At 32.8% G+C, this 12,250-nt stretch overlaps 1 protein-coding gene and 1 non-coding gene across 2 annotated transcripts; one reads left to right on the forward strand and one right to left on the reverse strand.

Annotated features, from left to right (window-relative positions):
- Positions 1 to 5,595: 5,595 nt before the first annotated feature.
- LOC105347386 (serine protease inhibitor Cvsi-2) lies at positions 5,596 to 6,850 on the reverse strand. The gene is made up of 3 exons (XM_011456455.4): positions 6,698 to 6,850; positions 5,944 to 6,066; positions 5,596 to 5,715 (listed from the first exon to the last, which is right to left on the reverse strand). Exons 1-3 carry the CDS (start codon positions 6,732 to 6,734, stop codon positions 5,615 to 5,617), a joined length of 261 nt encoding a protein of 86 aa, XP_011454757.2. The 5' UTR covers positions 6,735 to 6,850; the 3' UTR covers positions 5,596 to 5,614.
- A 2,021-nt stretch (positions 6,851 to 8,871) lies between these two features.
- On the forward strand, positions 8,872 to 11,831 carry LOC105347384 (uncharacterized). The gene is made up of 3 exons (XR_010714418.1): positions 8,872 to 9,027; positions 9,422 to 9,538; positions 11,710 to 11,831. It is a non-coding gene; the product is annotated as an uncharacterized protein (transcript).
- The last annotated feature ends 419 nt before the right edge of the window (positions 11,832 to 12,250 follow it).

The following is a 12,250-nucleotide window of genomic DNA, read 5'->3' on the forward strand; positions in this document are numbered from 1 at the left end:
CAGTTACCTGTATTTATTTCTAGTGCACAATGATAAAGTCCCCAATACACAACTGTGCAGTTTTTTCTTATCAAAACCTGTTTGTACTTGTATGCGTATGTTTGTCAGTCGTTTGATACTGATCATTTTTGAAGCAACAATTGATCAACTAAAACAACAGTATTTTTCAATGTGAGCATGGAACAAAGTTAATGGTACGTAATCTTTCCTTTTTTACCTTCTAAAGTAAAAATCAAGATGTACAAACATTCCGGCAAGCAATTAAATATTGTGAATAAAACAGACAAAAACCACGTGCGTTTGTTGAATCGTAGACACATTGTAGACCGTCATGCATTGCAACTCATTCACTGGATTGGAGAATCTGTTTGACGAAAATACTGTCACGTGTTAAATAATGCTATCCATATAAGGTAGTGTACCCGACCTGTTTAAAGCGGTCAATTTTGAAGGATTTTTCAATAAATACTCAGACCCAGTCATTGACCTAGTCTTTTGAAAATGAAAAATGTAATAGTAGTAGAACTACAATTTACAATAGGTAGATTTCGTTCCTAATAGTGGAATGTGCCCAAGAGTAAACACATTCCTTAATTTAAAGTATTATATCTAACATATATTTTTTAGTTTAATGTTGTTTGCCCTGGTTGCAGAGCCTGTTGTGAGGATAATGCTTATAATAATATAGAAATGTTAAAACTTACTATTTTGAAGTTTTTAGGCAAATGAATTGAATTTAACGGCTACATAGAAGGTAATGGCCATACCTTAATTATCTAAGACCTTTTATATTTCTGCTATCAATGCCTAAATCAAGGAACATGTTTATACTTCCATTTGTTTATATGTGGATGGCGATCTAGAGCTACAAAAACATGAAGATATATATCATCTCATAGTAAGCATTTTAGATTAAATAAAAAAATGCGTCGAGGACAAAGTGGTGCTATATGAAGTTGATGAAATAACATTGGAATATGTATTAACCCCAATTTAAAATGCTTTATGTATGTACAATATATTATACTATAGCTGCAATAATGTAGCCCTCTCCGATTTTTTATATCTGATGTTTACTCCAAAAAAAAAAAAAAAAAAAAAAAAAAATTCGGGAGAGGGCTACATTATTGCAGCTATTTATACTACAGAGTCGTTTTTGGTTTATTTTTTTTTAATTTGTATTCTTTGAACACACAAATGTATGCCTAGCTGTATTTATATATTACTTGGATTATAGCTAAATATTTCTACTGTAATTAATAACTCTCTGACCCTCGAAGACCTTTACGCATTGTAGCTGGCCATCGCTTGCACTTTGTGGTATTAGCTTAAACTTATGACGTCACAGATTCCTTGCAGATCATCTCAATAGTCGCCGTTTTGAATTTAACCCACCTACCACTTTCGTTCATATTTTGGATTGCCCCACTGGTTTATATTTTACTAGACTTTGACCCGTGCGTGCACGAGTTGGCATAAAACATAATTATAATATCGGACATTTACGAAATAGATACATCGACACACCGTATTGTTGACATTTACAGCACCAAGCTTTAAGCCTACAATAATGCAATTAATTTCAATACACTCTGCTTTGTTAGAAAAATCTAATTGAAATCTCGGGACAGGCCTTCACCATAGCTAAAACGCCTCCGATATTTACACCCGTAACGTAGCATATGCAAAAATTGCAGAATCGCTCCGAAACGAGTTTTGAGAAAATTAATGAAGTTGCATTGAAAATAACAGTCAAAACATTCACAAAAAATCATTTTGAGACTGTAAATACCTTTCATCTAAAAATTTAATTCATACTAATGATCGAAGAATTTAACACTTTTCACCAACTTTTTTCCTCGCTTTGAATTTACGCACCATGTTGAATTTCGGAAATATAATTTGTATTTGTAATATTGTTTCTGAGTTTATCCATGCAAATGTGATATTTTGGAAACATAAACTAAAGATGATCCCGTGATTTAGCGTAAATGTAATGCGCATGCGCAAGATTGAAAAATCCAAAAAATTCAGATGATTTCCGGAAATTTGAGAGGAATTTTTGTTGATTATGAATTAGCCAAGTGTGATTGATGAAAAATAAAAACAAATTGGTAATCTTCAAGTACCAGTGTTTAAAATATATAAAACAAAAGACAGTACTCATCCGATTCCTCGGTATTAAAGCCCAAAAAATCGAGTCTATTTTTTTAATATAGTAGTATAGATATAATATGGATTGATTAAAAAAAATTTGATTGGTGTCTCTGGCTCTGAGGTTTAATTTTTTTTTCAGAATGAAGCTGGCTGCTGCCAACATAATAGTCCACCCTTTCTGTCACGGCTGCCTGATTTGATAGGGACTACTGCTGAGCTTGCCGGTGAATATTTTCAGCTTACCAGTAGTGCACACATGGACTTTCAATTAATTATGTTAAAGTATAATGAAAAGGATAAATTTTTTACAGGTGAACAGCTGGTCCCAGGGTTCACCTTGGTTTCTGTATTTGCTTTTATATCGAACAACCATGGCAATTATCGACAATAACTCATAAAACTTACACATATAGGTTTTCTCATTCAAGTTTTATTTCCCGACATCTCTGTTAACAAAGTTTTGTCTTTGATAAATGTTATATGCTCTTTATTATCACCTGGTATTATACACCTTTCATTTCACACTCATTCGCCAGAAAAGATATATAAATTTATATAATTAAGAGGTTGTTTTCATCTTACATATCATATATTGACTTAAACAATTGATAATCTTTCCAAACATTCCAAAACTGATACATTTTTTCAAATCGATAAAGCTGAAAATTTTGAACCAAAACATTTTTTTTCAAATGTACTTTGTATTGAAAACTAAAATGATACAGTAACTCAGCTAGAGTAATCTTATTCAGATTTTTCTACAATTGTAATATTCTTTCATTTAACATAAAACATGTTGTATTGTTTCAGTATCACGTTTGCAGAAAGTAATCTTGATCTTTTTTTTATTAATTATTTACAGAGGAATTCTGTGTATAATGCTATATTTCAACCACTGAACAGTATCAGAGGTAAACATTGATACAGTCTTGAATACATAAATGGTGTCCAATATATTCTAACAAATCATTTGTTCACCTTGCTATTACAGTAGGAAAACTATTATTCAAAGTATCATATATGACTTTGGTACGTTTTATGATCAATAAGATCATTTTAAAATACAATGACAAAAAAGGGGTGAAAGATTTCTCGGTGAATACCGGTATTTGATTTTTCAATAAAAAGCAGTATCAGAATCTTAGAAATAGCACTAGTACATGTAACGCTATTAAATATCATTCTGTAATCATTAGGCTGAATCATCTAAAACCTTCCTTGACCCGGTGAAGACTTATTTAGTTTTTAAGTAGATTTTTTGAATTTCTGATAATTTTGTAAAAAAAAATCTATGGAATCAGTAGAGTTGAAAAAGCACTCTGGTGAACCATTCAGAATCAGGCATGTGTCATCCGCAAATTAAGTTATCTTATGTCTTTATTATACTATATTATGTTATATATTATACTATGATACATTTTAAATTCGTGTTTGTGTGAAATAAGTGTGTTTAAAACATTAACAGAGTAATAGGATGCCAAATTTCTAAAAACTGTCTTGGTTTATGTCCCTTAGGCAAGAAAGAGATAACCCCAAGCCATTTTGAAATAGGACGCTTTTTTAACCTTTAATACCAGAGACAATATGACGCTTGAGGTCTCTTCAGAAGAATTTACAAAGATCATCTGTGAATCCAGATGATCTGTTATTTTTCTAATATATTTTAAAACAGAAAAAAATTTCCCATCTGAGATTCTACCCTCAAGGGAATCTGCAATGTTTAATCAAGTTAATGAAAATGGTAGGGATTTTTACTATCAGTAAGATTAATGTCAACAAAGTCAGAAGATAGAACATTTAAACAATAAAAAGCTGTCTTTGGTTATTCATGCGGATATGAAGATGGCGACAATGCAAACAAAATTTTTTTGCATTGATCGCTACCTCATAATTCGCACAAAATCATCAAAGAAGGTATTTTATTGTTTATTTATGACTGTTGTAGAGTAGGAGACATGCGTACAGCGGTACAATGTAGGAATGCACACCAACTTATCAATTTAACTTTCAACTTTGCAAAGATCGGCGTTTGAATTTCATCGTCCCGTCGATAACCTTTGCCAATATCAATATCCTCTCAAATTATATATATATATATATATATATATATATATATATATATATATATATATATATATATATATATATATATATATATATATATATATATATATATATATATATATATATATATATATATATATGTTTATATATATATATATACATGCGGACTCCTGGACTGTGGCTGCAGACGATACCCAGGGTCAGTCTGATGAGCAGTTTGACCTATTTAAAACAGACCAGTTTCAAAACTTCGAATTTATTTAACACTGACTGTCTAATTTCTTCCTATAGTCTGTCCCAAATTATTGGTTCCATCACTTTTTGAAGATATTTTAATTAAAAAAAAAATACACATACCTGTGAAAAAAGTACTGTTGAAATCGATGAAATGAAAAAAATCCAAGATATCTTTATTGAAAAATTATCACTTTTCACTCATTAATGTTTACAGGAACGAAAACAAATTTCTTACGGAGATTTATCATGGGAATGTGTACATCTTTTCTCCATTCGGAAGTACTTGGGACACCTTGCGCAATTTTTCAACGTTATCATCCGGGCTTATTAATGGCTGATGCAATGCAAAATCCCCGTAGACTCTCTATTTTAGGATGTGCATTGAAACTTGAAGCGGTATAGGGGGGGGGCGTTTCAAAACAGATAATCTGGTCATTTTTCATATTAATTGATTAACGTAGTATGAGTACAAAGGTATTTATTATTATCGACATATCAAGAGAAAAGTGGTGGAAGCAAAACCTCGGGACAGAGTATAGAATTCCACTGTACTCAAGCGCAATCAAATTGTATCCCAACTTAATTAGTCAGTCCGTGGGCTGACTAATCAGTTAATATACATTACAAACTCCTCTCTTCGAATTGATTGAAATGGTATGGACAGGGTCTTTCTTCATTTCATGCATTTACAAGAAACCTTGTTTTTTATTTTCAGAATAGTTATGATTTGAAAATATTAACAAAAGTAGCTAGGGCTTAGGGCTTTCCAGTACTTTCAGTACTTTGATTTCTTAGGTCGCTGTAGATAAAAGGGGCGTGTGGATTTCAGCTTTCCAGTTTCTATAGAACTATGAACAAATAATCTGTAAGAAATAGGGAGCCTCATCCTTGTTGGATGTAACTACTAGTATATAATTATGACATTGTTTAACTTGTTGTTACTGATCATATATGATATGGAATTAATCTTATATTACAGGATTTTCTCCTTCTTTCATTCTCTTGGCACGCGACCTAGTCATATATTCCTGTAGTAGTTTTTTTTATCTGCAAGTTTATAAAGCGTTCGTTGATTTTTTTTTATCATAATTAATAAATTGATCAACTCCTCAACAAGAACTCAAACATATCCGTATATTCAGCTAGAAACATTTATTTAGAATCTCGAACATCTACAGATATTGTCGATGCAATGGCGTCTGTTGGCTGGGCAGTCCCAATCAGCGATGTTCAGGCAGTCCTGTTGGGTCCTACAGGCTGCAATGGAGAGTAAAGACAATTGTATCTATTAGTTATTTCAATTACAACATTTATTAAAACACTGTTCTCTCTCTCTCTCTCTCTCTCTCTCGTTGTTTTTCAAAATCTCTCTCTCTCTCTCTCAATCTCTCTCTCTCAATCTCTCTCTCTCTCTCTCTCTCTCTCTCTCTCTCTCTCTCTCTCTCTCTCTCTCTCTCTCTCTCTCTCTCTCTCTCTCTCTCTTACCCATGTTGGTTGGGGTTGTACAGGTACACAGCCCGTCCACACAGTGGAGTTCTGATGAGCTGTCACATGATGTGTGCTGGCACTCACTGACTGAGTTTGTGCAGGACTCGGAGTAGACGTAGCCTTATGGTGACAAGATGTAAGCAATTTTAAATATTAAAGTCAAGACAAAATTCCAAGAAGAGTATTCTATACCTTTTGAATTAAAAGATGTTAACAAATACAATGTATACTCAGTCAAAGGCGGATAGATAATGATAGGTAAGTAATCATAATCAATGGTTTGCTAAATTGTTGATTGATTGGTTTCGTGATGTAAACCTCTTTTATTTTTTTGCAAATAAGACCACTCTTGAGGACTGAGATATTAAACTCGAGGAATTAATATCCGCGTAAAATCGCAAATTTTAAAATCTCGCTTTTATTTTTCGGACATAAATGTATGTAAACTGCATGAAACTATGACAAAACGGCTGAATCGCGGAATTAAGTACCCGCGTAAAATAAGGAACCAAGGTACTATAAATGTATACATTTGGCTGTGCGTTCTACTTAACTATTTTTGGCGGAGAGAAGCTTCTACTAAACCAAGTTCATCGCCAAACGTTACGCATGGATGTGTATAAATATGTCAATTCAAAAATTAAATCTATTTTAACCTATAGAAAATCCAAAATTCCGCCATCTTTCGTGCACGCTAGATTTAATACATCTAGAGTATTCTGTCCGTACGAGACTACCTAATTCTACTCACCAATAAGGAAAACGAGCAAAACAGCGACAGCCTTCATATTGTTTAGATAAACTATAGTGGAGGAGACCGTATGTGAACCCTTAAATATGGCATCGCGCGTTATCTTTTGGTCCGCACGAATTACATTTCTAACCCATGCGTTCTCGTAGAATAATGTGACATTTATTTACCTTTCATAATCATTAACCTGGTTAAGACAATAAAATACAGAATGATGACATATTTTGTCACAGTAATCTCTCAACACACTTAAATATGTTTCAAAAGAGTATTTTATAAATTTTCTTGATATGAGTAGTTTTATATTGCGTTAAGATTAGAACAATGAAGAGAATTAATAAATGAGAACCATTTATGGTTTAAAAAAACTAAACAGAACTAATTAGGAACAAAGCAGTCCTTCATATGAAATGCATGTATCGTGTTTAAAACGTATGTACTTATAGCATGACCCGATTCTCTCTCTCTCTCTCTCTCTCTCTCTCTCACTCTCTCTCTCTCTCTCTCTCTCTCTCTCTCTCTCTCTCTCTCTCTCTCTGTTAAAGTAATTTAGGATTTTTTAAATAGTTTTATGCATGTGGTGTATTTTTGTTTTCATGCTGCCTTTATTTCATGTGTTTAAGTTGTTAAGCTGTGCGCTGCTTTGATGAGAGAAGACCACGTTGATCGGCGCTAAGGGGTTAAATTGACTGTGACTTCTATAATTTTTTTTTGTTTTATACAAACTGATGCCGTATTTGTCCCATCACTCAATTTGAATGTTTTTGTAAATTTGCTAAGGTCTTTTCGTATTTGTTGAAGAGCTGGTTATATAAACCGTTCGTGTTTTATCTAAAGGTTGCTGAATTGTGCCAAGAATTCTATATATCTCGGGCTATACGTGACACCTGCTCACCCTCGATCATTGTTACATACACCGCACGATTCTGCTCTCCGACCTCGCTTATTTTTGTGGTTTCTCGGCTATAGTACCTTAAATCATACTTAACACTGTTCAGTTACCACAATGAATAGACGTTTTAATAAAAATATAGGACTTTGTGAAAAGGGGTGAAACTCCCCGCGAATTTTGCATTAAAACGTAGGCATTGATAAATTCTTTAACAATGCTATTGTTATTCTATCAATACAATCAGAGCAATAACCTGGTAACAACCTGGTAACAAAAAGCTCGTAATGTTCATAATTTAGGGGCAATCATCTGTTCCTAGTGCCTTACGATTTCCCCATACTATGGGACTTCACTACGACTGTGCTAAAACTTCGGCTCTCGTGTTAAGGTCAGACGCGACATATCTTCCATTTTTCTATTTTTTCCTATCTCAACAATGTGAAGATTTCCACTTAGTAATTTTATAATTATATATTTATGTTATATGATTCTTTTTTGTTTAGATATAAAGTGTTCAATTCAAAATGTCTTGAATGGCTTTATTCATAAGCATTCAAATGTATTTTGCATGCTATTTTAAAGAAAATTCGAAATATTCTAGCTCCGAAAAGAGCCTGGTAATGTACCCTGAATTTTTGGGAATTAACAGGTTTAAATGTTAATACATAAGGACAAAAATATCAAGGAAAATTATATAAAATTGAGGAACGTCTCGTGTGTCCTTAAATCATCATCCATTCCGCCAATTTAATGTATTGTTTTAACAAACCTCAGGCACACCTACTGGTTGGTGACAGTATTTTATCTTTAATGATAACTTTTGTTTGACAATGAAGTGGAAAACTCTGAAAACTGTCCTTTACAGCAGAATAGTACATGTCAGTTTACCCAACAATTCCTTCATAGTATTTGTATTTCTGGCATATAAATACTCGCATATACTAACGCTTGCTTATTGCTGCTCTACTAAGCAACTGAAAGAAACATTACAATATCTTATCCATTATTGTAAATAGATTTGTTCCTATTTTCGGATTACTTTGCTTTTATCATTGTCCTTGAATTGTTTTCGGAACCTAATCTATAAATACTATGCATGCAGTGGTGACCTCTGTTTAAAATAATCACCAATCAACCAATTAAACATCTTTTTATATCGTATTGTACATAAAGTATATGCTTCAAATTTAACTATTTTGCAAAGATTATAATTTCAATACACAATCTATTAAGCTAATAGTTATTAGTGCTGTTGTAGTATAGTATCAATGCGACACTTTAAAACAAATGAGTATAAGATAGTAATTTCGTCAGAATTACGTCGGTTCATGGACAATGTATATACCGTATATATAATGACCCACAGGACGCCACTATCATTATCAAACAGACAACATGAGAGTTTCAATTGTCCTTGCTCTTGTTTTAGCTTTTGTCGGTAACGTATTTTCTGAGTTTGTTTTTTTTGTCACATGCATCGTTATTATTTGATCGTAGTTCTGAATGTAACCATTTTGAGAACGAATTATGAATAAATGATTCATGTTGACATTTAAGTATGATTTATCAGTAAAGCTGTTTGAATTTTTTTAATAACAACTTCATTGGTTAAGTTAGGCGTTTATAAGTATTTGAAGTTTTATTTCAATGGCATGGCAAAAACTGCGCAAAGTACACGAGCTCGTTGCTCAGTGGGTAAAACTATTATTTGTGATGAATAAATTTAGGAAGTGAATTCAAATTCATCACAGTTTCAAGCCATTAGTGATATATCTGCTGTGTGGCTTGTGTTTTATGATGGCTGTTCACGTGATTTGGCTCTATTCATATAGCTCTCGCAGCATCCGAGACGTGCACGAGTGCCGATGGATGCCAGGCCACACAATGTGACAGTGCGTCCGAAGTCGCTTGTGTGAACGGACAGTGTACCTGTCAGCTCAGGGATGGATGTGAGTAGATTTCAGCTTCGTCATTTGTAAATAACATGATGCATTATGTACTAATTCACAACGACAAAACTAAACAGAAAAATTGAACTTTGTGGAGTAACGGGACTTATTTCGTAGTTATTGGCTCGGGAACATTATGGTTAACTTAGCAACAGAAGTGTGGAACCTATCGCTTCGTTGCTGTAAAGGCCATACGTGTAGAGTTAGGTTCCGTTATGAGTAGACTGTCATTCATCTTTGCATATTTGATTAAGCTGTGATTATCAGGGGTTTTATGGGACTTCATCAGTTTGTAGTGTCCATATATGCAGGAAAATATTGGATTCACAAGATTTAGACTTGTTTTAAAGCGATACACGCAATAATTTGCGTCAATTTTGAATGACAGTGAAAACACGTGTTTATCTACTTTATTCAGTTATCTTTTTTATGTAAATTACAATTGTGAATTTCATCCTGTTACAATGATATAGATTTTTAATTGCCTATTTTTGCTGCCAGGAAAGTAATGCCTTTTCATGAATAATGATGAAGGAAGAGAGAAACCGACCTGACTGCGTATGTCTGCAGGAGATCAGGTGGCCGTTATTGTTTGCCTAATTACATATCGGTCCTGATTTTGAATATGCTTAACAGTTAACACGTGTATTATGGGTGTAAAATGTTTTTTTCATTTACGATACTCTTTCTTTTGCATGTTGTAAAAGAATAACACTTACACGAACTAAAAATAGCCCTTAGAGGAAATACATAGGCCGACGTCATCGGTGAAAGGAAATACAATTTACATTTATTTTCTTTTTTGTACACGAACTAAAAATAGCCCTTAGAGGAAATACATAGGCCGACGTCATTGGTGAAAGGAAATATAATATACATTTATTTTCTTTTTTTGTACTCGTATATATGACAAAGAATCATTAGGTATATGATATCAGTCTAATTTGGCCCATATAATTCGCAATTTTTAAAAGTGTAAAAAGGTACATTAATTTGTAATGTATTTTTTAATAGTTGATACTTTGGCAGTATTTGGCGTCAGAAGTGACGTTAATTAATTGATATCAGTCTAATTTGGCCCTTATAATTTGTAGTTTTTAAAAGTATTTCAGGTACATTAATGTGTGATGCATATTTTTAGAATATTTAATACTTTGCAGTATATGACGTCAGAAGTGACGTTATTTTGTAAAAATGGACATTTTCTTATCTTTCTTTTTTTGATTGAAAAACATAGGTTGACGCTTTGAACAAGAACAAATATTTTGTCACTTATAAGTCTTGGATAGATTTATCTATGATGAAAATATTTTGTTGGTTCAAGCAATCGCTCAATGTTTTCTGAAAGAATAACTGATTGTTAATAAGCTGTTTTACGTCAAAAATGCGAAAAGTGCGAGAAAATGTTTCTCCTTTTTGATGCTCTTTTTCAAAATTGTGGGCATTTGGATCAAAATGAAAATTATGAAAAAACTTCACATGTATATCCGTACAAAGGAAGCAAAGAATTACAGTAAACTGATGATGTTCATTTTAGGGGGTCATATTAGGTCCATATCGTATAAACCAGTAGTCCTTTCCGCCAACTAAAACCTTGCTTTTCTGATGAAAAAACTATACCTTTTCCTCCGTGAAACTTTTACAATTATGAAGATGTTGACCCTTCAAAATTTTTTGTATGATAGACAAAATTAAGCTTTCGATATCACGTGATAGATTAAGAATCATAAGGAGGCATTACTTTCCTAGCAGGAAAAATACATATTTTTTTTGTTTAATATTTGATATTTTTGTTGCGTGATCGAATTGAGCATTTATAATTAACAACATGAAGGTAACTGTTATAAGTGATCAAACACATGCATTTTCCCGTTAGTAGTAATCAAAATTGATGAAAATTATAGCGTGTATAGATTTAATGTTTTGAGCTACAAATCAGTGAGTTGGATGGATATACATGTAGTTATAAAATCATATCATTCATATCATATCATTGTAACTATTTGTAAATTATGAGCTCTATCTGGATTCGTAGAGATCATATTTGACGGTCTTCATACTTCTTTCGGAAGAGAGATTTAGTACGCATGCGCCTCTTAATTAATGCACGCACATTGAGCTTCATGCAAGCTTCATTAACTAAATATTTAATATTTTCTGTTAATTTACAGATTGTGACTACCTGGAGGACTGTCTATCGGTGGCGAACTGGTTCTGTCCCCAAGAGTTTAGGCACTGTGTTGATAACCGCTGCCGTTGTCGCTTTGATGTATAAAAATCATTGTCAAAACTATTCCTGTTATTGTCTTTTTAGCTCACCTTAACTGAAAAAAAACTCAAAGTTAGCTTTTCCGGCGTCTGTGTCTGTTTGTCTATTAACTTTTTGCTTTATTTAAAGTCTTTTGACCAAATTTAACCAAACTTAGCCCAAAGCATTTTCGAGTAAATGACACTGAAATTTATTTAAATGAAGGACTGTCTCCCCTCCAAAAGGTACAAAGTAAAAACAAAATGAAAATAGTGTTGTATATATCCGAAAGAACCAAGTAACACAAATAATAGATGTGTCTAGGAAAAATCAAGCAAATAGCTTACTATATAGTATTATGTAAGGTTGAATCATAAAAGGGAGATATGATAAGAGTGTTTTAGATTTGTTATAATATGAATTTCAGAGAGGATCTATATTTCGACCGGTAGGGGAGGGGGGGG

This window comes from Magallana gigas, chromosome 5 (genome assembly GCF_963853765.1).
Source record: "Magallana gigas chromosome 5, xbMagGiga1.1, whole genome shotgun sequence".
Classification (NCBI taxonomy): domain Eukaryota; kingdom Metazoa; phylum Mollusca; class Bivalvia; order Ostreida; family Ostreidae; genus Magallana; species Magallana gigas.

Excerpts from the sequence above, each read along its gene's own strand:
- LOC105347386 (XM_011456455.4), bottom strand. The coding sequence starts at position 6,734 with ATGAAGGCTGTCGCTGTTTTGCTCGTTTTCCTTATTG. Across the intron at positions 6,067-6,697 it reads TTTGCTCGTTTTCCTTATTG|GCTACGTCTACTCCGAGTCC; the intron begins GTGAGTAGAATT and ends TGTCACCATAAG. Across the intron at positions 5,716-5,943 it reads TACAACCCCAACCAACATGG|CCTGTAGGACCCAACAGGAC; the intron begins GTAAGAGAGAGA and ends TCTCCATTGCAG.